The 24,066-nt window shown below is 30.0% G+C and overlaps 8 protein-coding genes across 20 annotated transcripts in view; 4 read left to right on the top strand and 4 right to left on the bottom strand.

Moving 5' to 3' along the window:
- LOC119607073 (zinc finger protein 37 homolog) overlaps window positions 1-9,553 on the top strand; it is a 111,850-nt gene extending 102,297 nt beyond the window's left edge. For 2 of the 3 annotated variants that reach the window (XM_037960848.1, XM_037960840.1), the window contains exons 3-4: window positions 7,787-8,137; window positions 8,243-9,553. In XM_037960848.1, the coding sequence (XP_037816776.1) occupies window positions 7,787-8,137; window positions 8,243-9,502 (1,611 nt within the window). In that variant the 3' untranslated portion in view covers window positions 9,503-9,553. Of the gene's footprint in view, window positions 1-7,597; window positions 8,138-8,242 lie in introns of all 3 variants that reach the window. The other variant, XM_037960830.1, reaches the window with a different exon arrangement.
- On the bottom strand, window positions 407-7,621 carry LOC119607069 (zinc finger protein 239-like). Its single transcript, XM_037960816.1, has 4 exons — window positions 7,469-7,621; window positions 1,423-2,631; window positions 998-1,353; window positions 407-931 (listed from the first exon to the last, which is right to left on the bottom strand). Exons 1-4 carry the CDS (start codon window positions 7,583-7,585, stop codon window positions 703-705), a joined length of 1,911 nt encoding a protein of 636 aa, XP_037816744.1. The 5' UTR covers window positions 7,586-7,621; the 3' UTR covers window positions 407-702.
- LOC119607103 (protein CutA homolog) lies at window positions 6,106-6,827 on the top strand. Its single transcript, XM_037960884.1, has one exon. It carries the CDS (start codon window positions 6,202-6,204, stop codon window positions 6,649-6,651), a length of 450 nt encoding a protein of 149 aa, XP_037816812.1. The 5' UTR covers window positions 6,106-6,201; the 3' UTR covers window positions 6,652-6,827.
- Window positions 9,554-9,992: 439 nt separating the features above from the next.
- On the top strand, window positions 9,993-13,069 carry LOC119607112 (zinc finger protein 93). The gene is made up of 2 exons (XM_037960895.1): window positions 9,993-10,531; window positions 10,588-13,069. The coding sequence occupies exons 1-2, from the start codon at window positions 10,103-10,105 to the stop codon at window positions 12,250-12,252; spliced, it is 2,094 nt and encodes a 697-aa protein (XP_037816823.1). The 5' UTR covers window positions 9,993-10,102; the 3' UTR covers window positions 12,253-13,069.
- LOC119607137 (protein brawnin) lies at window positions 12,616-12,993 on the bottom strand. The gene has a single exon (XM_037960928.1). The coding sequence runs from the start codon at window positions 12,954-12,956 to the stop codon at window positions 12,798-12,800; it is 159 nt and encodes a 52-aa protein (XP_037816856.1). The 5' UTR covers window positions 12,957-12,993; the 3' UTR covers window positions 12,616-12,797.
- LOC119607123 (small integral membrane protein 4) lies at window positions 12,616-13,628 on the bottom strand. 2 transcript variants are annotated; one of them, XM_037960905.1, is made up of 3 exons: window positions 13,555-13,628; window positions 13,132-13,287; window positions 12,616-13,069 (listed from the first exon to the last, which is right to left on the bottom strand). In XM_037960905.1, the coding sequence occupies exons 2-3, from the start codon at window positions 13,283-13,285 to the stop codon at window positions 12,981-12,983; spliced, it is 243 nt and encodes an 80-aa protein (XP_037816833.1). In that variant the 5' UTR covers window positions 13,286-13,287; window positions 13,555-13,628; the 3' UTR covers window positions 12,616-12,980. The 2 variants fall into 2 exon arrangements, with proteins under 2 accessions (XP_037816833.1, XP_037816842.1); XM_037960914.1 differs by having other exon boundaries at window positions 13,402-13,569.
- Window positions 13,629-18,924: 5,296 nt separating this feature from the next.
- LOC119607196 lies at window positions 18,925-21,275 on the bottom strand. 2 transcript variants are annotated; one of them, XM_037961018.1, is made up of 4 exons: window positions 21,083-21,275; window positions 20,162-20,965; window positions 19,674-20,106; window positions 18,925-19,601 (listed from the first exon to the last, which is right to left on the bottom strand). In XM_037961018.1, exons 2-4 carry the CDS (start codon window positions 20,822-20,824, stop codon window positions 19,510-19,512), a joined length of 1,188 nt encoding a protein of 395 aa, XP_037816946.1. In that variant the 5' UTR covers window positions 20,825-20,965; window positions 21,083-21,275; the 3' UTR covers window positions 18,925-19,509. The 2 variants fall into 2 exon arrangements, with proteins under 2 accessions (XP_037816946.1, XP_037816937.1); XM_037961009.1 differs by having other exon boundaries at window positions 20,162-21,212.
- Window positions 21,276-23,065: 1,790 nt separating this feature from the next.
- The window catches only part of LOC119607142 (rapamycin-insensitive companion of mTOR), a 34,449-nt gene continuing 33,448 nt past the window's right edge, over window positions 23,066-24,066 (top strand). For 8 of the 9 annotated variants that reach the window (XM_037960956.1, XM_037960948.1, XM_037960940.1 and 5 more), the window contains exon 1: window positions 23,066-23,419. The gene's annotated coding sequence lies outside the window, so the exon portion shown is untranslated. The remainder of the gene's footprint in view (window positions 23,420-24,066) is intronic. The other variant, XM_037960977.1, reaches the window with a different exon arrangement.

Here is a 24,066-nt window from a genome sequence, read left to right on the forward strand (position 1 = left end):
GAAAAAAGTCGGAAAAAGTCGAAAAGTCGAAAAAAGTCGGAAAAAGTCGAAAAGTCGGAAAAAGTCGAAAGGTCGAAAAGTCGACCATTTATAAAATACTAAAAGTCGAAAAGTCTAAAAGTCGACTTTTAAATAAATGAAAAAGGTCGAAAAGTCGAAAAATCGACTTTTCATAAAATGGAAAAAGTCGAAAGGTCGAAAAGTCGACTTTTAACTAAATGCAAAAAGTCGAAAAGTCGACTTTTCGTTTCAACTATAGAACCCTAAACCCTAGTACAAGATTAAACTTCGCAGTGTTGCCATACAAAACAACAGAAAATGTCACTGTTTGTTATCAAAACAATACATGTTTTATAAAAAAGAGGACAATTGTAAATTTAATATGAAAATTAATGAAAACTTAAATTTAAGACCAAAAAATTTATTTTGAGTGTGCATAATTTATACTGATCAATAAATGGAACAATTTAATATTTATATTTATAAAAATTGTATTAATTTTTTTGCATCAGCTGTTTACACTTTTTCATTTCATGCTTAAGTTTAAACCACCTCCATTGGGCGCTTAATCTTGTAAACAAAATTAATTAATTGCGTACCCAAAGACAACTTTCGAGGATTAATTTTAATTTAATCGCTAATCTTTCAAAGATTGGCCCTGAATGTACATACATATTTATTTAATTATTAGCTATTTACAAATTATTGGTTTTCCTGTTGATCCAATTCATGTTCAAACATATGTATCTTCAAATCTTGTATAGTTTTAAAGACAAGTTCAGGACAAGCTGAACATGCATATTGGTGGCATTCCGATAGATGTTCTTGATATAACTCTGCAGATGAAAATTGCAACTCACAATCGAAACATTCAGTTACGTCATCCTCGTTGTTTACATAATGTATGCGCATATGTCTCAATAAGCTTTTTCTGTAAAATATAGTAATAATAATGGGTAAGTAAAATTTAGGAGGAGAATATATTGGAAAAACCCACTTTAATGCAAAACATTTAAAACACGTCCTGCACTGAAATTTTTTTGCACGACTTGGCTCGGCCGCAGATGATGCCGAAACATTAACAACCGCAGCATTAATACATTCAGAATCAATAGGTATAATCGAATCAGTCCTTCCAACGCTTACATTTCTTGTTTTTTTTACTGCAGACCATTCTTGTTCTTCTCTCAATAATTCAACAACGTTGTCTACCTCTGCAGTTGCAGTATGGACTTTCATATGAGTTTTAAAAGCAGCTTTAGTGTCAAATTTCTTTTGGCATATTATACATGTAAATATTTCCCTGCCGTCGTTGGCTTGCTCTATAAGGACGTGATGTTTTAGGATGTGAATCTAAGAGAAAATATTTTCATTAAATTTTTGTATTTGGGATTGTTGTAGTTTTTGTTGTATGATTCATACCCTTAAAGCGTCTTTCTGTCGGAAAGTTATTAAACAATATTCGCAGTGAAACGGTTTCTCGCCTGTGTGACGGCGCATATGGAATATAAGACTTTTACATTGAGTAAATCCGCGATTGCAAACTTCACAAACATAAGGTCTCTCTCCTGTATGCGTATACATGTGTTGTTTCAATGTTGATTTCTGGGTAAAGCTCTTTTTACATTCGGGACAAGAAAATGGTTTGTTGCCTTCATGCGATTGCATATGGCGATTTAAATTTGTTTTCGTGCTAAAATCGCGACAGCATTTATCACAATAGAAACGATGCACATTAGTTTCAGTTTTAGGAAATCTTTTAGCTGTTTCATTCTGTGCATTGATGTCCTCTTTATCGGGGTGAACCTCATGTATTTCATCTTCATTTGAATTATTTATGTAATATTCATTTCCATTTTTTTGATTAATTTCTTCCACGGAACTTTCATCGATGTATATACTTTGATATTGTATGGTCTCGTCTTGACCATTAACGATCGGTTCGTAATCCCGACTTTCTTCTACTTCTTCATTTGCTAATTCTGTGGATTGAGAATGAATTTCTGACTCTTCATTTATCTCTAACATATTTGCGCTCGTATATGTTTGTTCTTTATCTAACTCATTGTCATCTGAAATATCTTTATTGTAATGATCATCACCTGTATAGTCAACTGCTTCCTGAGTTGGAATTTCCATAAAATGTGAATCGTTTTCATATTCATTATCAATCTCATTATTATCAGCATGTATTAGTAAAATATCTTTAGTTAAACGATAAACTGTTTCATCTTTTTTGCAACTATTAAAGTCATCTTCATTCGGTTTCTGGATTTCTTTAGTAGTTAAGTTTTCTCCTTCTGATTCTATCTTGATTTTTTTTGTGTTTTTGTCGGTTTGGAGCAATTGTTTGCGCTTCTCATTTTCGCGGACTTCTGTGAGAATATCTTCGTGATTTTCATCATCAATAAGGGAAAAAATATCATCATCCGTAAAATGTTGTTCATTTACTGAATTCTTAATACTCTTATTTCCCACTGTGACTTCTTTAAACTCGGTGTTAATTTTTGCTAAAAATATTTTTAAATTATTTTCGGATTCATGTGCCGTTTTAATAAATGTATAAGCAACTTTTAATCTTGCAGTGCATCTAGAACATATGCTTTTAGGCAAATTATCCTCTTCGGTAATCTAAAAAGAGTAAAATGTTTAATTTTAATGTTCCTTTAAATTGTATATTTAGTAAAAGTGTGAAGTTAATAATCCTATTCTGGTTCCTTATTAGATGTTAGTTTATATTAGTTTTTCCTAATGTTTACTTTTTTCTTCAATACAATTCATATGTAGTATCTGAAATTTTCTAAGTTTCTCGAAGTTTTGTTATCTCCGTTATATAATGACAGATTTTGCTGCTTTTAAAGAAAATTCTAGAAAGCATAACTGACAGAATTATTGAAGATTTAGATCTGGGATCTTCAAAAAAACAGACAAACAAACAGACGGACCTTTCTTAATTGACTCCGCTATCTATAGGAATCTTCTACTTTATAGGGTCGGAAAATTATATTGTGGAAATTACAAACGGAATGACAAACTTATACATATAACTAGAATAACCCGGGTGCTTCGCTACCCTAACAAAAAATAAATACATACTAACTTTGTATTACTTTTATAGAAAAATTTAATTGATTTTAATGATTCTGTTTTTTATATTCAATATTATCGAAATTTTATACAAATTGGCTCAATTAGTTTGAATAAATATAATAATAGTAATTAAGAGCGGGGTTTTGAGATGGCAATCAAATGCCAATTAAAAATCAGATTAGTTAATCTAAAAATAAATTTAACGTCACAAAACAATGCATATTTTATAAAAAAGAAGACAATTGTAAATTTAATATGAAAATTAATGAAAACTTAAATTAAAAACAAAAAATGTATTTTGAAGTGTCCATAATTTATACTAATCAATAAATAGAATATTTTAATGTTTATATTTATAAAAATTGTATTCATTTTTTTGAATCAGCTGTTTACACTTTTGCATTTCGTGCTTAAGTTTAAGCCACCTCCATTGGGCGCTTAAACTTGCAAACAAAATTAACTAAATGAGTACTCAAAAACATTTTTCGAGGATTAATTTTAATTTAATCGCTAATCTTTTACCTCAACATTCGCCCTTAGAGTTTAATTTGCGGATAGTGTGTTGTCATTGATTTGCTGAATGGAATAGGTTTATTTTTCTTGCAGATATCTTTTCTCTTGAATTCTTGTCGTATTTTGTAATTATTATTGTACTTACTTCTGATTACAATGTTTTAATGTTTAACTTGGTTTTATATACTTACTTTTTTGGTGACATTGTTTTCTACGTTGGGTATTCATTTCTATTATCTTGTATAACTGAGGATGAATTTGACTAATAGGCTCTCATGTTCTTGTACTTTTATCATTTTAGAGATTGGGGATCACGCTTCTATCTTTTAAATTGGTATATTGGAATATTTCTATCGTAGGGATTGTGACATTGTTGGAATTTTTTTTATGATTTAGGGAATTGCTACCCTATAGCATTATGAATTACTATTTGGAAGGATTTAAATCTTCAATAATTCTTTTCAAATTATTTTACAATTCCTTTTATTATTTATTGATTTTTTTATTTCCTAAATATATTTTTTTAAGTATACATATTTTTAAGCAGAAATTTGTAACCGATAAATCAAAATTTTCCTCTTTTTGGTACTTTCTCCCCAGTGAAATAGCAAAAATTTAGTTTCAATACATATTACAGAGTTAGTACGTAATTTAATAGGTATAGGTCAATAAGTCGAAAAAGTTAATGTTCTAAAAAAATTCCAATTTCCGAAAATCTTTATGAAAACAAGAAGATCTTATGTAAGAAGTCCTCCAAAAAGACCGCAAAATATGGCGATAATATGGTATTTTGAAGCTTTTAGTATTATAATGTAGCTCCCATTTTCCATGATTATGACATAGTTATCACTTCCTTCAGGAAGTTGTCTGAATTTGGTGAATTAAATGAAGTAGAGGAACTACTCAAATTATGAAATTTTTTTTTTGACATCTAAACACAAGTGCTATTATTTTGACATACAATTTCCTTTAATTTTTTTTAAACATACTTATTTTCTATGAATATATTCATATGTACATTAGGGTGTTCCGTGGACCACTTTTTAGGATGAATACCTCTAAAACGATGAGTTCCAATGTACTAAATACGAGAAAAATAAAAAACAATTTTTCCTACATGCGATTGAAAATCCTGATTCAAGTACAATATGTTCAAAAAATTTTTTTGCATACTTCAATTGGGTATCAAAAATTCCGTAATTTTGAGCTTGTTGTGGTAAAAATAATTAAAATTTGTGTTAGTGTATTTCTGGTCCGCAAAACGACTTTTATTGTGTTATAAATGTCAAAAAATTCTAAAATGGACTAAACCAAATCCCAGACTATTTTTTAATTATTTTTCTGTATGAGCTAAAAATTACGACAATTTTTTTACAAGGTCCTGCTATGGTATTTTTGATATTCGCGAAAATTATAACAAGTTACACCCTAATGTACATAAATTCATACATACAGTGGTGGCCACGATTTTAGCACACTAGGTATATAACATCAAATATTTCCTCCTTCGAGGATCCCGACACAATACATTTTGTTTTACTACTTTGTTGCATATAGATTATTTTTCTTCCAAAGTACATCTACCCCTTAAAAAATCTTTACATAAATTTAGCACAAGATAAAAAATCATTAAAAAATTAAAAATAAAACAAAACAACCGGCTATATTTATCTAATTTCACATAAAATTTTATATTCTGTAGAATAGGTGCAGATTTTGATAATATCATTCCTTCTCCTGGACCCTCTTCAAGGAATGGAGAGCAAAAATTTAAGGCTGTGGTCATGTTTTTTGAAGAGAAGAGTAAGTCCTGATGTTGAAATACAAATAAAATTGGATTGTTTTACTTTCTGGGACATTTTTGGCCAACAAAATGAACCATAGGATTAGGTACATTGAACAGAACAACTTACTTTATTGGCATTTTCAGCATGATAATGAACCAAAACCTTTGGCAAAGTTGATCTAAAATGGGACCCAAATTCTTTGACTGTCCATCAAAATCTCCTGACTCAAGTCTCTTAGAGATGCTGTTCGACATTCTGAAGCGCTGGGTCGAAACTCGCCGTTTTATAAAACATAGCAGCTGTCGAATAGCTTAAAATCCGATTGGGATTCATTACGAACTACACTAGTAACTAATCTATTCCAGAAAGTTGTTTAGAACTCAAAAGGACCAAAGATTTTCATAAGAGTATCAAAAAGTTGCTTAGGTTTCGTACAATACTGTATGTATGTATGTAGGGGTTTTTTTAATTTATATTATTTGTGTGTGGCGAGGCACACTGGGTATATCCAGCTATTTATAGCTTGGAAGTAAGCAAAAGAGAATTGTTAAATTTATGTTTTTGAAAGTGGTCTCGTTTTCCAATTATTTTCGACATTTATTAATAAAATCTATTAGTCTATCGAATAGTCGACTTCGACTATTCGAAAAAAGTCGTTTGATCGATTGTCCAAGATTCCATTTGTAGAACCCTAATTTATTTACATACATTTAATAAGACATTCAGTATATTAGGTTATCACTTTTCTTGTTTTCAGTCAAAGTGTGTATTTTCAGTGTTAATTTACACAGAAGCAATATAATTAATTTGTATGATTGTTGCAAAGAAATTGTTTTATTCCACGTCCTGCATATTGTTAGCACATCATCTGCATATTGCAGCTTTGGCTACAAAATTCATAAAAAATATGGAAGACGATAAATTCAAATACGAATCGGGTGCAAGTTCTATTGCTTTTGTTACCGCGCCTGATGATAAAATAGCAAAAAAATTAGCCAAAGGATTGGTAGAAGAAAAACTGGCCGCTTGTGTGAATATAATTCCAAACATACAATCAGTGTATATGTGGGAGGGCAAGCTTAATGAGGACAATGAGTATTTGATGATAATCAAAACGCGAACAAGCCGTGTAGAGGAATTATCAAAGTGGGTGCGTAATAATCATCCGTATAGTGTCGCAGAAGTTATTACGCTTCCAATTGAGCATGGAAATTTGCCGTATATGAAATGGTTATCAGAATCTGTACCACCCAAAAAATAAACTCTAAAGTAAAATGTAAGATTAAGCATAAATGGTTACAAATTAAAAAATTATAGAATTAAAATCGACATCACCATCTGAGTCTAAAAACTTATTTTTAAACTGCGGTATCAACGTTTCAGCGTCGAATTAAAAAAAATATGTTTCTAAAAAATATATTTATAATACAACCAGAATTGCTATATTATGTGTATCATTTATTTATTCATTACTGTAATATAAAAGCTTCATTAGGTCAATTAAACTGTATTACAGAAAATGCCTAAATATGAATTAAACAAAAATTGCTTATACATAAAAAAAATCTCAAATAATTACAAACCCTGGTTCTCAAGCGAAAAAGAAAAAGGTAAAATTCGATCCCAATAAAAAACACAATAGAACTTATCACAAAGAAAGGAAAGTGTAGATATACAAACTGTCAACACTAATGGTAAGAATTGATAACAGTTTTATTGGAATTGTAAAACAGGCGTAATTCAAGTGGCAAATAGTTCCAACACCGAGCAAATAAAAAAATCCAAATTCTATAGTATATATTGCCATCGAAATGTACAAAAATGACATATACCAAACTAAAGCATATTTAGGCTACGGGAACTGGTCCAAAATTTTTACGATCATATCATATTAGGGAGAGAATCTGTTTTTAGGGAGAGAATCTGAGCCAATATAGTGTGAATATTTGATAAAATTTTCGTCGTCTTGTTTTTTTTTTTTTTTTTTGTAAATCTGGCATCACAAAATTTATTTCTTTTGTATGTGTTGTAATAGAACTATAAACAATTTTTAAAATCGAAGTACAATTTGTATTTACCTCTAAACGGGTCGTGAACTTAAATTTTTCCAGTAGATCCTTGTTGTTCCATAAATCATTACTTTGTTCATTTTGCATACAAACGCGGCACACATTTATATTAAAAAGAAAACTCATCTTTTCTCGCAGATAAACTTTAAGAATATGACCTGAAGAAATAAATATACTTCAAAAGTAATAGAATGGCTTGAATAGAACGAAACATGTGGAATGGAGAATTGTCATAAATTTTTGCTGTCAAACTAAATGGAAATACAATTTTCAATTCACAATTTTTGTTGTCTTTTATGGAAATTTATTTCTGTTTACATTTCATAGATGATGTTATCTGTGGAACATTTGCGACAATATTGTCGTACCTGCCTAGCCAAGTTGGAGGTGAATAATGAAGATAATTCTACAAAATATGTTCCCACAAATAAATACCCAGAACTGGAGAATTTAATACAAGTCTGTCTTGCACGGACTACCGCAGGTGACGATAGTTTGTGTTATTATGCACCATTTTTGTGCTGCTCCTGTTTTGATAAATGGTTAGATTTTTCTAAACTTCACCAACTGGCTATTGCAACTGATGAAAAAATAAGGAAGATATTAGAAAGAGAAGTTCTTAAAAGCGAAAGCAAAGACGATGAGGCAATGGTTATAAATAATAAACAAAATGAAAATGTAAGTTTTGCATAGTATTATTAAATTATGTTTCTTTTCAAAGTACACCTAAATTTTAATTTTGTGTGAGACAATATGGGTATGTAATTTTTTTATTTATTTCAGATTGAGGAATTTCTAACGGATACCGAATCCTTAGTTGATATAAATGATATAGAAAAATATGAAACAGATTCAACATTTTTACTGAATAGTCATTCAGATTCACCAACCAATAACCGCACCCGATTGGATGAAGAAATATCGTTAGGAAAACTTAATATAACATCCAAATGTTATGAAGACATCGATGTTCACTTCTCCTCCGATAACGCAGATGATACCGATTTTATCACATCATTGCACCAAAAAGGCTTAAAAAGCAAAAATTCTCAAATCAATAAAAAGACTAGAAAATCTTGTACTTTAAAGAAAACGTACAAAAGAAGAAAAACATTTGTAGAATACAGTAAAAAATCGGAAGTGGATAATGGACCAAAGAAAGTTCGGTATGAATGTAAAACATGCAATAAATATTTTTGGGAAAAGAATAAGTACGATGGACATATGAAACAAGTACACGAGGGCATCAGACGTCCATATCAATGTTTGCAATGTGATAAGGCTTATAATCTGTACAAAACTCTTTTGCAGCATAAACGAGAGTGTCATAGCGAAAAGTCGCAAGAAGTATTCAAATGTGAAAAATGTGATAAAACATTTAAAACAGCTGTAATTCTCAAACAACACTTGACAAACAAGCATTCCGAACATAAAGAGGCCATGCGATCGATTTGCGATCAGTGCGGTTTTATTGCTGCTCATCAATATTCACTCTCGCGGCATATTATCAATAAGCATACCGAAACAGACCAAATAAAATGCGATTATTGTCCGAAAGTTTTTAAAACGCAGTACTCACTTAAATATCACGTGATAGGCAATCACAACCCATCGAATTCAAAGCCCTTCAAGTGTTCCGAATGCCAAATGGGATTTACACGTAAAACGCTATTGAATCAACATAAACGAACCCATATCAAATACACAGAACGTATTAAATGCGACTTTGAGGGCTGTGAAGTGCGTTTCGTTAAACTTGGCGATAAAACTCACCATATGCGGTTGGTACATTTGAAAGTTAAACAACATATATGTGATTTTTGTGGTGAGGCATTTGGCGCCTTGCAAACGTTACGTCATCACCGATTTATACACACGGGTGAGAAACCTTATAAATGTAATGTTTGTGGTCAAGGTTTTCGGCAACGTACCGCTATGAAAACGCATCGAAAGATACATTTTGGAAAAGACACAGAAAGGCAGGATCTTATTGATAATTTACCAGAAATTAACTTAAGCTTAGTAAATACAGTAAATGCATAATAAGTGCATTTATGTATGTGCATATAATGTATTGCCAATAAAAGATCTATTCAACAAACAAATTTGTAATTCACTTTTCAATTTGGTTACAATGTCATTAATTAATAGGTATAAGGGGGATTTTATGTCAAGTGAACCAATTTTTGAAATCGTGTTTTGACACAAATTTTAAACAAAATCCTAACTTACAAATGAAAAATTCTGAAATACAAATGAAAATTTCTGAAACAAAACTATATATTTCTGATATGATAAAGTTACCTTTGTTCTGTGGTTTAAAGTAGGGTTCTATAGTTGAAACAAAAAGTTACCTTCTTGCAATTTAAGAAAAGTGGACTTTTATTATTTTGAACAAAATAGTCGACTTCGATTCTCCCGACAAAAAGTCGATGCTCGAAGTCGATTTATAGAACCGTATTTGAAGAATCTGTTTTATTCCACATTGTTTCATTTGTTTATTAACATAGTATATTTTTTGCACAGTTTTTCGATTTTGACGTTTCCACTTAAATTCGCTTCAGCGTTTGTAAACAAATAATACCGATTTTTGCGAAAAAAATATTATTATTAAAATTCGATTCCATGTAAAACATATTAGTAATGATAACATTAACGAAATTTAACGCAAAGGAAAGGTGTCGCACCTGTTTGTGTAAACTCCTTAAAGATGAAAGTAATTCATGCGATTTTGACAATGTAGTGACATCGTTTCCAAACAAGTTTGTCGACATCAATGTAAATAAGAATTTACAAGAGATGTTGGAAAAGTATGTGTCCTTGGGGTGTGGAATGGATTTGTGCAATGAACAGTCGTACCCGCAATATGTATGCATAGAGTGCTTGAAGCACTTACAAACGTTTGATACGTTTCGAAATAAGGCGTTGGATAGTGCTAAAAAACTATACAAAGTATTCAGTGACAATTGCAGTGTTGCCAAAATAGAGCTGAACGATGAGGGACTCGAATTTAAAGACAATAAAACGGACCAATTAAGTGTTAGCGTCAAAGATGACATTTTCAATTTATTTGTAAGTTGTAGAAAAGTTAACATACAATAACGTACTCACATTTTTTTTAAATTTAGCTGAAAGATTCCTTGATGGAGACCGAAGCAATTATTCTAGGTAGCACCGATAACAATAACGATTTTAATAGTATGGATCCTGATCCATTTCAAAACACACAAAAACAAGATAATTTAAGAAAACCCAGAGCACGGAGGGCTAAAGGGAAAATTGATTCCCTTCCCAATAGTAAACCAAGCCGTAAATGTAAAAAATCTATTGGCACAGAAGAAAGTGAATCGATAAACTTAAATTTGGAAGGAGTAACAACAGACTTACAGCAAAAAAATAGAACGGAAATATGTCCAACGGAAATGTTGGATAACGACTGGCAAGATTGTACGTTTCATGATGCAGATGATGATTCGTCCGATAATGAAGTGTTAAGTAATAAAATTCTTCTTTCCGAAAGAGCAGCCAAGGAAAGGAAACAGAAGCTAAAAAAATGTAATATAAAACTAAATGAAGAGAATACATTTTCGAACCATGAATTACGATTTGAGTCGCAGGAGGCTGAAGAAAATACTAAAGGGAAGTTAAAAGAAAATAAATCCAACAGTTCAATATATATAAAGAGCGTTGAGTTAGAAAAGCAACCTTCAGAATCTATAAAAACTGAACTGAACTCTGGTTGTGAATCATCAAGCGACAATGAGTTCAATATAAATACACTCCCAAATACAACCAAGACGGAAAAGAAAAAAAGACACTATATTTTAAATAGTGGTCGCAAGAAAGGTCTGGCTAATAGGTACAAGTGTGATCAATGTCAGCATAAGTTTGGACATAAACTTACCCTTGAGGCTCATATCCGTAAAGTACATGAAGGACAAAAAAAGGCGTTTAAATGTCAACTTTGCGATAAGGCATATTCGTTTGTAGGAGGGTTGTCAACTCATATTAGAGACGTACACGAAAGGAAGCAGGATTCGTACGATTGCAGTATTCCGGGATGTGATAAAAAGTATAGCAACTTTATTACGTTGCAACGTCATGTGCGTTTTAAGCATCTCAATATGGAAACAACTCATCAATACGTGTGTGAACAATGTGGAGCCACATTTAAACAGAGTTCAAATTTACGTTATCATATGAAAACTCGACATCCGACAGAAGAGGACTTGAAGCGGAAAGAACTGTTGCCCAAAGATCGATTAGAATGCGAGGAATGTAAAAAATCTTTTCATTCTCAATATACCCTTAAATACCACAAATTACGGGTACATGCTGACGAGAAAAAATTCGAATGCAAAATTTGCGGCCGTCGAGTTGCAAAACAGTTTATGTTAGACTCACACATGTTGGTGCACTCCGACCAGAAACTGGCGTGCAAATTCTGCGGTCGGGAGTTCGTTCGAAAATATCAGGTGGAAGCTCATATTAGAGCAGTTCATCAAAAACTGAAACCTTTCCAGTGCCCCCATTGCAGTGAAAGCTTTGCTTCACGTAAAACTTTACGCCATCACATATATATACACACTGGCGAAAAACCATACGTATGCGATATTTGCGGGCAGGCATATCGTCAACCAACTTGTTTAAAAAATCATCGTAAAATTCATAACAAACTTACTGCAAGTGATGCGGCTACTGCTATAGCCGCTAATCGCAATTTTATAAATAATTTTGTACAAAACAATAATGATGCGCTGCTAAATGGGGAGCAGAATTTAGATCTAAATTAATTTATTTAATGTAAAACATAATAAATATTAAGTCAAACTTTTATTTTGAGTGCTAATTAAAATTAGAGGTGCAAGTAATCAGTTAGTAATTTGCGATAGTAATATACCATCAAAGTAATGTAATATTACCCTTTCTTAATTTATAAAGAACTTTCTTTGTTCATGTCATTCACTGTTATTTTAATTCATGAATAACACATATGACTGAAGTTGTTTTTTCAACTAACAAAAATATCCTTAGCTTCTGATTAAATATATAACACGATTTATAAAAAAAATGAAAAAAGTTTTTCACAAACATCAACAGCGATACCATGGTATTTTAATATACTTATACAATCCAATAGAATATCTAGTCAGTAGTTACTTGCAAATGTATTTTATTTTATCAAACCTACATAGGTATATGCAGACACATTTGTGTTAAAATCTTGTTTTCCGCAAAAAAAATATTTGTGGTATAAGCGTACATATATATATTTTCGTTTTAAGTCGTTATTTACAGCAAATTTGGAATCATAGACCCATGCATATGTTAATTTCCGTTACGTTTTTTTGGCCTGTTTCATTTCCTGCTCAATATATGAATCTAAATCTTGAAGGGGTTTGTAGTACATATGGACCAATTGAGATCCGGCCATCATTGATAGTAAAGCACACGACATAAATTTAAGGTATTGACCCCACGACACACCAGCAGGCATCCTGATAAAGAAAGCAGTGTAAATTTAAGAAATTTGAGTAGTGTCCGTTGTAATGCTATGGTGCAGTTTCTCTTCAACGTAGTTTTTTGCTTGACGTTTTTTAAAAGTACGATCTGAAATAAATAAAATTTGTCTTAATTAATGTACATGCATTTTATTACTAATGTTCTTTTACAAAAATTTGTTTCTCCAACAGTCCAATTTATCATCGAGTATTCCAAGGCAGCTCCCAAACAAAAAAACACTGGTAGAAATCGATATAGTCCAAAACGTTTTTTTCCCGGTACAAAATCCAAAATACGTTTAACGGTAGAGTTGTATACTCTCATATCTAAAAATATTACAAAGGTACAAATTGAAAATAGCTGACATTAAACTCTTTTTTTACTAATTTAAATTTAAAACATGTGATGGTTATTTAATCTTCACATTATGTTGGAATTACTTTATTAATAAAATTTTTAAATAAACTGTAAATTACAATATTATACATTTAATTTTTAATAAAAACAAATTTAGAATTTCTAAAAATATGTGTTATAATCACAAAATATAATTGTAATGAATTAATATATTTTTAACAAAAATAGATTCTTTCCTCCTCTTGTTCTTTACTCCAACGAATAAACTTTTCAAGGCGAATTCACATAAGGTGGTGTTTTTCAATCAGCTGATATTTTTTTTCGTTTCGCCTGGTTTGCATCAAGATATATTAATTATAAGGTAGTGTTATCAGAACAGCTGATAGTTTTTTGCTATTATGTTCATTTTTCGCCGTGGTGTATAATTAATGTCAAACTTTGTTTACATTTTGTAAATGTCAAACTTTGTTTTCATTTTGTTAATGTCAAACTGGTTTCATTTTGTATATGTGAATTTTGTGATTAAAGTGAAATTGTGTGATTAGGGCATATTTTTGTGTTTTTAATCTTTAAAAGTTAAAACATCAGAATAAATTATAAACAGATTCAAATTTATAAACATTTTTTGTTTAATATAAATTCGCTTTGATTTATTTGTCAGCTGTTTTTGAAATTTTTCCCTTACAGCAAATTCGCCTTCAAGTGCAGGCACAATGTCAAACTACATATAAAAAAAATATAACCAATTCGCTTGGTATTCTGAATTCGCCGATGACACTACCTTATAAAATTAATATACCTTGGCTGGTACCAAAGTAAATTAATAAAGTAGCGACACGAGTTGTTGTACAACAAACGTCTACAAAAACCACAGGCAATTTGTTTTTGTTCGAAATACTCACTTGTCAAAATTTGTTTACAAAAATGAACCAATAATTAATGGAAAATATGGCATTATTGTTGTACTTTCCAAAAATATGTTGTTATTTATATTAAAAGTCACAGAGTTTTCTTTATTTTTTAAAAATTAGAACATTTTTAAAAATATTATACACTTAAAATACACTTTTTCACATTAAATACAACAAATTACTCAGAAATTTGTACAAAAGCAAGCGTTAAAATGAAAACAAATATGGCAACATAAACATTTTTGACAAGTAAATCCACAAATAGCAAGTTTAAAAAAAATAGTCAGCTGTTCAAATGAGTCTACTTTATAAATTTACTTTGGCTGGTACCTTGTTAAGTATACCGTAATCCATATAAACAAATATTGCGCAGAAAGTGCCGGTTCACGGAGGGACAGAATTACAGCTTGGAACCGCTGTCAACAAACCACACAAAAAGAGTGGAATTTAAACTAAGCGACTGTTTAAACTAAGTGGGTTGAGAAAGTCCCAAATTTTATATTATTATTTTTGTTTCCTGAGTTGATTTTTAGGTTCCCAAAAAGGTGCAAGCACCTCAAAATCAATACTAACTTTCAAATATTTTACAAGCACTACTGAAGAATAATGCTGAATTAAAACCTCTTTATCTCAAAATTTTTACGCATAGAAAAAAATAAAAACTGAATTTCGATTAGGTAAAAAGTCCAATTTATCCATTTTTATATACGCCATTGTCAACTATCATAACAACTGATAGGTTTCACTATTAGACAATTTGTTTATTTACTACAAATAAATCGCGTTGATAGAAACAAACATTTGATTTTTAGGTTCCCAAAAAAGGTGCAAGCACCTCAAAATCAATACTAACTTTCAAATATTTTACAAGCACTACTGAAGAATAATGCTGAATTAAAACCTCTTTATCTCAAAATTTTTACGCATAGAAAAAATAAAAACTGAATTTCGATTAGGTAAAAAGTCCAATTTATCCATTTTTATATACGCCATCGTCAACTACCATAACAACTGATAGATTTCACTATTAGACAATTTGTTTATTTACTACAAATAAATCGCGTTGATAGAAACAAACATCTCAATTTAAATAGTTTTTTGCTTCTCCTGAAAAATTTCAAAAATGTTAGATAGGCCGTTTGCGTTTTAGCTGGCGATATGTAAGTGTGTTCTGACGGATCAGATGCGCAGTCACTTTAAGTGAGGATAAATTCAATTCTCCAGTAGCTCGGGACTTAAAATACTGGTCATAAAAGTGGATTGATATTTTTCTTGTAACTCAACTTATAAAGCACAGCTTTATAAGTTAAAAGTTATGGGTCCAAAAAGTTAATGTTCACTTGTTACTTAAAATAATATGATTTTTTTAGAATATCAACTTTAAAAATCAACCTTAAAATTTGTTATGTAAAAGTGGATGTCTATTTACATATACCCACATTTTGAAAAGTTTTTAAAAACTACTAGAATTTTTTTTTTCAAATCTCTATTTTCTAACAAATTTTCTTAATTTAAAGTTTAAATTTTAAACTTTTAAATAGTAAATCCCAAAAAGCGGGATTTGTTATTAAAAAGCGGGATTGAAATCTAAGTCGGGATCAACCTTTAAAAGGCGGGATGTCTGGTCACCACCTATATCCACATTAAAGTATACCAAACGGCTTAGAATCATTTTCTGAGTAGATTTAGCTATGTCTGTCCGTCTGTAATCAAACTACAGCTAGCAATTTTGAAGATGAAATTTGGTACATGATCTTCTATTGTCCCAGGGACGAATTCTATTGAAAATGGTTAAGATCGATCCATTATTTCATATAGCCCCCATATAACTGAACCCCGAATAGTTCTTGTAAACCTTTTACTACAGGTCGAAATTTTGAAGATAATGCAATTTGGCAATTTATCTTCTATTGTACCAGAGACGAAACCTATTGAAAATGCTGCTATTTATATTTTTGCTCCTATAGAATTGTCTTTTCATTTGGTTCTATTAAAGTTAGTCTTGAAATTTATATTATGTAATTGACTGGTAATTTTGGTATTTGAATTATTTTTCATGAATCGATATTTATTAGGGTGGTTAAATTAAAAACTTTCTTCAAATTGTCTTATATTTCTTCAGAAACGTTCAACTGATAGGTGTTTTATAGCTTCATGTTTCTATCTGATATGTGTTACCTATGTCCTTTATAGTCTGGAGTGTTATTTACCATATAGTTGCTGTATGACATATTGATTGGTTCTGCGAGTTCATTTTTGGGAATGTTTATGACTTCTACATATTCTTTTCTTTATTTTAACTTGTTTTGCTTTTGTAAATTACATTTGATTGATGGAAAATTATGTAGGAATTTATTTATTTATGCAGTGCAATTTAATTGTCCTATGGTTATTTTGTATAGTTTATTATCTTTTTAAATAATTTAGTTCCTTAATTTTTCTTTTTATAATTATTCATTTTGTGTTGAAAGAATCATTGTAAAGTAGAAATTTGTAACCGCTTATGGCCTATAGGCTAGGTTATTGAATATTGTTAAATAAAATAAAAATAAATAAAAATGGTTAACATCGGTCCATTATTTCAGCTAGCCGCTATACAACTGCTAATAATTATGTTTAATATACTTGTATATTGACAAAAAGGTGCAAAACCAAGTTCTACGCTAGCCTTGATAACCCCGATGAATTTTATAATGATAGGGCCTCGAAACTATGATATTTGAGTTATTTATTTGATTTAAATATAAACATGTATTGCTTAGCGACATGTCGAACGCGACAGCCGAACACATTTAATGTGATAAAAAGGTCAAAATAAAATTAATATTTTTTTTTTTTTGAAATAGGTGTTACTTATAGCTTTTAATTAGCCCTATAATTGCTGCTAAGTTTGATTTTGGCAAAATTTTCATTTCAAGGATAATTGCAAAAAAACTAGGGTGTTCGAACGCTACAAAAATAGAAGTTATTTTATTGGGTAACAGTCCAAATGTCGATTTCAGTGAAACCTATGGTCAATGAGACTAATTTTAAAATCGTTATAATTTCATCCAAAAATTATTTACAATTTTTTAAAATTTTAATTTTAACCATGTTAGAACGCGACATGTTGAACGCAAAATTTTGTTCCTTCATGATATTTATGTTGTCCCTGTTGCTCCTTTGAAAATTTCTACATACTAAGACTTAAACAGATACAAAATATGTAAGAAATTACTGTCGGGCATGGTCGACCGATTAACACACTTAAGTAATTTCTTCATAAAAATAAAAAAGTGGTGTTATATAGGAGCTAGGATTAAATGAAGACCGATCCCTATGAAATTTTATGGTGGGTTTTACGTTTATACAAAACATATGTATGTATGTACATATGTATGTCTAATTTTAACACAACACTAGTGTTTATAAGAGAGGCTGTTTTCCTAAACGTCTGGATGCATCATCAAAGTTGTGTAAAAATCAAGCAAACAAAAGAAAAAAAACCAATCAAATGCATTGTCTGCAAAAAGCATAGTCAACTTAAATGTCACAATATTTGCATATGTTTGATGGTTTAATTTTCCCTCCTGTAATGTTCTACGCCGCCGCTGTATGGTCGACTACCGCTAATGTACATATCAGTAAACTACAAGTAACTCAAAATAAGTTACTTAAAATGTTGTACAAGCTACCCTGCACTTTTCCACCCGACGACTACATAGCCTGTCTGGCTTTGATCTTGTTTATGAAAAGATAAATAAAATAACAACAAATTTTAACAGAAAATGCGAATTGTCTAGGTATAGTCACATTAATGAACTGCTTTCAGCATAATTTTATTCCGCTAACATAATTATTCCTAAGCTTTTCATAAAGGTTTTTTTTTTAATTTTTTCCTTTCCTTCAATATTAATTAAAACACTTATGTTACAAATAATTTTTTTTAAATAACAAAGTAGAAAAGAATTTGAATGTTCTTAAACTCTTTAGAAATTAAGACTACTGTAAAGCAACAATTTATAATACCATAATAAATAAATAAATAAATGTTTGATGGTTATTTGCAAAACATTTGACTTTATGTACTGCATTGTCAAAATACGCACAGTTGCGTTTAGGAATACTTGACTTGGTTGCGATGCAACAAGCAATCTGTGTCTAGGAAAACAGCTGAAATAATTTTCTGAATAAATACCTTGTCAAATGAGGTCCAATGATTACAAAAATCGGCAGCATTGTTAACGGTCATATAAATTATAGATTTTTCGATTTTTATAGAAATACAAATATATTTAACGAAATTTTGGTAGACCTTCTCAGGGAAATGCCCATATGTATGTATGAGTCGATTGATGCTATTAGTCATATGGACAGAAATTAATCAGAAACTCGAACATTTTTAAATATTTATTATTCATAGTTGAAATTAAAATTTATTTTAATTATTACATCTAGTAGGTATACATATAAGAAAGTGTTACTAAAGTGTAAATATTGACAAAATATATGCTGTTGTTATGTCTACATTTTTTAATCCTAAGGTGTTTATATTAAATTTGCGAAGTATTTCGAATTATATTCGAACAACTACAAAACTAAAATAGTATTCACTATCGTCCTTAATAATGCACTGTTTAGTTAAAATGGGGACGTTTTTATCTTTCGGTATATTTGATTGATATAAGAAGATATTACCGTATTAAAATGTATAGAATTTAAAAAAAAAAAAAAAAAACAAAGAAAAAAAATTAAAAATTTAATAATTTAAATAAGATTTTTAGGAGATATTATCCTTAAAAGCTATGAACAAAATTTTTTTATATGAATTTGAAATATTCCAATGTGTCTAAGACTAGCCTCTTTACAACGTTGGCGCTACAATTCGAAATACAGTACGTCCAAATTTTAACTGAACAGTCCAGATAAATATGAAATTTTAAATGCTTTTAAAATAACGGAGGAAGAATCATGGCGCAAATTTTTAAACTATGTTTCGTATAAAATTATTATTTAATATCAGCATATTAAAATGCTCATTTAAGAACTGTTGTGAAAAGGGTAATGACAAAAATAATAAACAAAAAGAAAATATTTCAAAAAACATTATGTGTATGAATATGCATATAATGTCAGTTCCCGTAATTGTCTGGGTTACAAGTTTTTATAATAAGTCGTTCTCGTACAAAAATTTCAATGTATTTTGTTGTTTTTCTGATTACTTTTGACTAAAACTTGCATAACTAACGAGAACGGGAACAGACATAATATAAAGTTGTATTCAATGATCATTTCACTAGTCTAACAATACGATCCAATTAGACTAATTGATATCGAGTCCGATACAGGATCTGGTGCCGAAATTGGTTTCCAATACCATGAATTGTAACTTACTGCAATTCGTACATTTAAAACAGGAAACAATTTATTAATAAATATTCAAAATCAACTTCAAATAAACTTACAGATAAATGACTGTGGTAAGCGGATGGATAATGTGCGACAACGATGTCGACACTCACTAGTCGGTCTTAAAATAATAAATCGAGTACCCAGGGCTTGCTGAATATAGACATGTGGGCATTCCGTGTCCGGTAGAGTATAAGATTGTGCTTGTGGTGTATCTATAGCCATATATCGCTCCAAAGCTAAACTACTTGGCAAAGTTGATGGTCGAGCAATAAGTTTTCGAAGAAGACGTGCTGGTAGCATGCGATTGCATCTCCACAGATTATGTGTTTCTGCCAAGACTGTTTGGTTAAATTGATTGAAAAGTTCTTCAAGATTCGTTACGTCTTTATTGGTCGAATGTACACGAAAAGCATCACGTTCAAAAATATCTTGATTACTTAAATACATATTGTAAACATCCTGAAGTTCTATGGGATCATGGCTTATCTGTAAGTAAAACTGTTATCCCTATTTGCATTTCTCCACCTCATAGTTACCTTACCTTGAATACAAAAGGCACATACTCTGAAGGTATTATTTTATGAATGAAATTTGTAACCCTATCGTTTTCTTCAATGTTTTTATTCGCAACATCCTCATTTTCAAATGCTAATGTCAAATCAATCACTGACTTTACATGTGAACAAGGCGAACAACTCATGTCATCAACTTGGAAGAACGGATTTCCCATCAAGCAGGATTCATCGTACAGTTCTGTAAGGCGTGGAAATCGTTCAATCAATGGCAATGTCATTCGCCGCCACATACGCATACTAGGATAAACCATAGATCTTACGCTTCTCTCAGCTACAGACGATGAAGTTTCATGACGGTATACAAAAATGCAGAGTACAGCCAGAAGCAGGTAAAAAAGCCAATACAAAATTTGCCTCCTCCGATCCAATATATGATTGAGTAGTTCTATTTTCAAGAACGTCATTGGCGATAAATTCAAGTAACTCGATGTATCGGCAGATCCTGCTAGCGACGCATCAGTGCGATGATGAAAGTACTGGAAGAGCACGTAATTGTCAAAAGCAAATGGGCGCAGTTCGTATGATCTCTCAGCAAACGATCGGAGCTGTTTGAGAGCAGTGCTATACTTGGCCAATACCTGATGCCTCGTATTAATATGAACCCCATAGTTCACATCGATATTTTCCATTTTGACTATACTTACATACAATGGTACATGTATATGTTTGCATGCAAGTTCAATCGACGAATAATATAGTCTTTGAATTAAAATGCAAGTTCTTTGTTTTGAAGTTCCTTTTAAAGTTTTCCTCACTAGAGTTTTGCATTACTGTTTTGGTAAAAATGGAAATTGTTTATATGTGTCTTAGATTCTTTTTATTAATCTCAAAATTTAATGATTAAGTTATTGCTGGTTTTGGCACATAACTTTTTTTATTTTATTTACTTAAAATCTCTCAAACGTATTCATTTGCGGAATGTCCTACAAAAAATGTATAGGATTAACAAATTCAATAAAAAATTGCCATAATTTTTATTTGGTTTTTGTTTTGATAATTCAATTCAATATACTATCAAAGGGTTGCCAAACGATTTTTTACGAAATACTTCAAAAATACAAATGCCAACGAATTGATTGCAATTGATACCACTGACGACAAAACTAATTTTTACTAGTCTTATATATTGACATTCAAGCAGTCAACTAATTCTTGAAAAGGTTTGGAGGCGTACAAAGCGTTCAAGGTGAAACTATTACTTAGCAATAAACATAAACTCAGATTATAGTGTTTTTTTGGCTTAAATATATTATAGGTATAACTCTCCGATCTTGAAAAAATTTATACCACATATAAAGCTTTCAATTCTATGACTTGTGATATATGTCTTTTGGTCAACAAATGTATAGTTTTGGAGTTATAGACCTTCAAAGTTAAATTTATATATATTCAATATCTTCTCTAATTATGAACCGATCCTGACAATATATATATCGTTAGAAAGAGCTTTGAAATACCTTTTCAAAGATATATAATATGACCCTTTGAGAACAAATTCCACAAAAAGTATTTCATAAATCTATCGATATAATGGTACCGATAAATATCGAGAAAATTGTAGAAAAGATTTCAAGCTTTCATTTGATGTATAGATATGTGCTAATATCTTAATAAATGGGGATGATATTTAAGTTTAAAAATAGTAAAGAGAGACTGTGACAAAAAAATGTTTAAATTATTTAAAAAAGTGAAAAATTATTTGAAAAAAATCGCGCGATTTTTTCGCCTGCGACGCTATCATCCAATTTTCGAATGTTTACCCACAAAATTTTGTATTTTTTTTTTTTGGGGGGTTTACAAATACAACATTTCATTACCCAAAAAATTTAAAAAAATTGTTCGGGTCCGGCGCTACATACCCATTTCCGAATATTTACCCAGAAAAATCGCAATTTACTCAATATACATAAATCGGTATCTTCTTATGAATGAATTTGTGATATAACAGAACTTTTATTAACAAAGGTTAATATAAAAATCACAGTTTGTATTAATCCTTCTCAATAGGCTAATAAATTAGCTTCTATTATATATCGTTGGAAAGGTATTTTGATGTAATTTTCAATACTTTATGTATATTTAGTTTAGTACTTTATATAGTTATAATACTTTATTCCTGCCAAAACAACAACAATTAACTAATATCAAATAAAAAACATTAATTTTAGGTACTTTACCTTATTCCAACTACAATATCGTCTATACTTATTGAGATATTAAGATATCGATGGATTTACGAAATAACGGCATTTTTGTCAAAAAACTCTATATAAAAAATACTTTTTGTGGAATTGGTCCTCAAAGGGTTAATAAAGAGGATCATATTATATATCGTTGAAAAGGTATTTCAGAGCTCTTTCTAATGATATATATATAAATTGTCCGGATGGGTTCTTAAATAGAGAAGATATTGATAATATATATATTTAACTTCGAAGGTCTATAAATCCATAACTATACATTTGTTGACCAAAAGACATATATCAAAAATCATAGAATTAAAAGGCCTATAAGTGGTAAAATGTTTGTCAAAATTGGAGAGTTATACCCAATGTATATAAGTTCCGTTTTTTTTGTAAAAGGTTGATTTGAAAAGTCAAATGTTAGCAAAAGTCCAAAAGTCGTCCATCTAAAAATTTATAGAAGTCGACTTAAACCAAGTTAGAAGGTCGACTTTTTCTTTACATCACTACGCTGTATAAAATCTAAATATTATCATAAAAATATTTGTACCTAGCGCAATTATAATTTGTTTACAAAAAATTAAATGTACCTATTAACATAACAAATTGTAAACTTAACGAACATACTTATGTAAAACGCTAAAATGATGCCAAAATACAACTGTGTGATTAAAAAAACATGATGAATGTCAGTGTAAAGAAGAACGGAAAGTCTACACGCGCAAAATGTTACTAAAGTCGTCAAAAAAAATTCTTGGAAAAAATTACTGAAAAATAAAATGAAAGTGCAGACATTAAATATCATAGAATAAAAAAAAAAGAATTAAATAATTCTTATATTTTTTCAAAGATTCAATCAATTAAAAAGATTTACTTACGGCTTATTTTTAATATTAACAACCATCAATGAGTGTTCATTAAACATTTGTCTGGTTTATTAACTGCGTTTGTTGATGGAAAAATAGTGTAATTTTTTTTAAAATAAAAAATAACTAGTATTGGAAAAAGAATGCTTAAGGATACAACTTTTACGAAATAAATGTATGGTATTTAATTTTATTTAAATCAAACATATACAATAAATAGTATATGAATTTATGTATGTACATACATATGTATGTATGTACGTATGTATTTATACATATATCTTTTATTGGCTCTTTTGAACTAATTAAGAAAGTTTGTAAGAGTAAAAGAATTAAACAATTAGAACCAAACTATTGCTGAATGTTAAAAAGTGTAAAAATAAAAAGTGTAAAAGCAATAATAAAAACATGGTGATGATGATTATGATGACAACCATAAAAAACACATTTTTAAAAGAGGGGGTAGGAAATTCTTACTAAAAAAGAAACGAAAAAATACTACGAACGATGGAAAATGGAATGAAAAAAGCTACCAAAAGCGCCGAAAATGTGCTGCCAGATTGTGCAAATGGAAAAAATAAACAAAAATCTCTACAAAAAAAATATAGTAAAAATAAATGTGAATCAATAAGTAAAACCTAATAATAAAAATAGAGCGAAAAGTTGTTAAAAAATAAAGAAAATATATAAATAAGTGTTATGTATATCAATGAAATGTAAAAATAGAAACACAAATCTATAATATATAAAAGCACGGAACTACGTAATGAAAATATACATAAATATATCAAATGAAAACTAAAAAATACTACGACTCTATCT

The sequence above is a fragment of the Lucilia sericata genome, unplaced genomic scaffold (assembly GCF_015586225.1).
Source record: "Lucilia sericata isolate MDLA Ls3-8-SP2 unplaced genomic scaffold, ASM1558622v1 Contig000018F_arrow, whole genome shotgun sequence".
Classification (NCBI taxonomy): Eukaryota; Metazoa; Arthropoda; class Insecta; order Diptera; family Calliphoridae; genus Lucilia; species Lucilia sericata.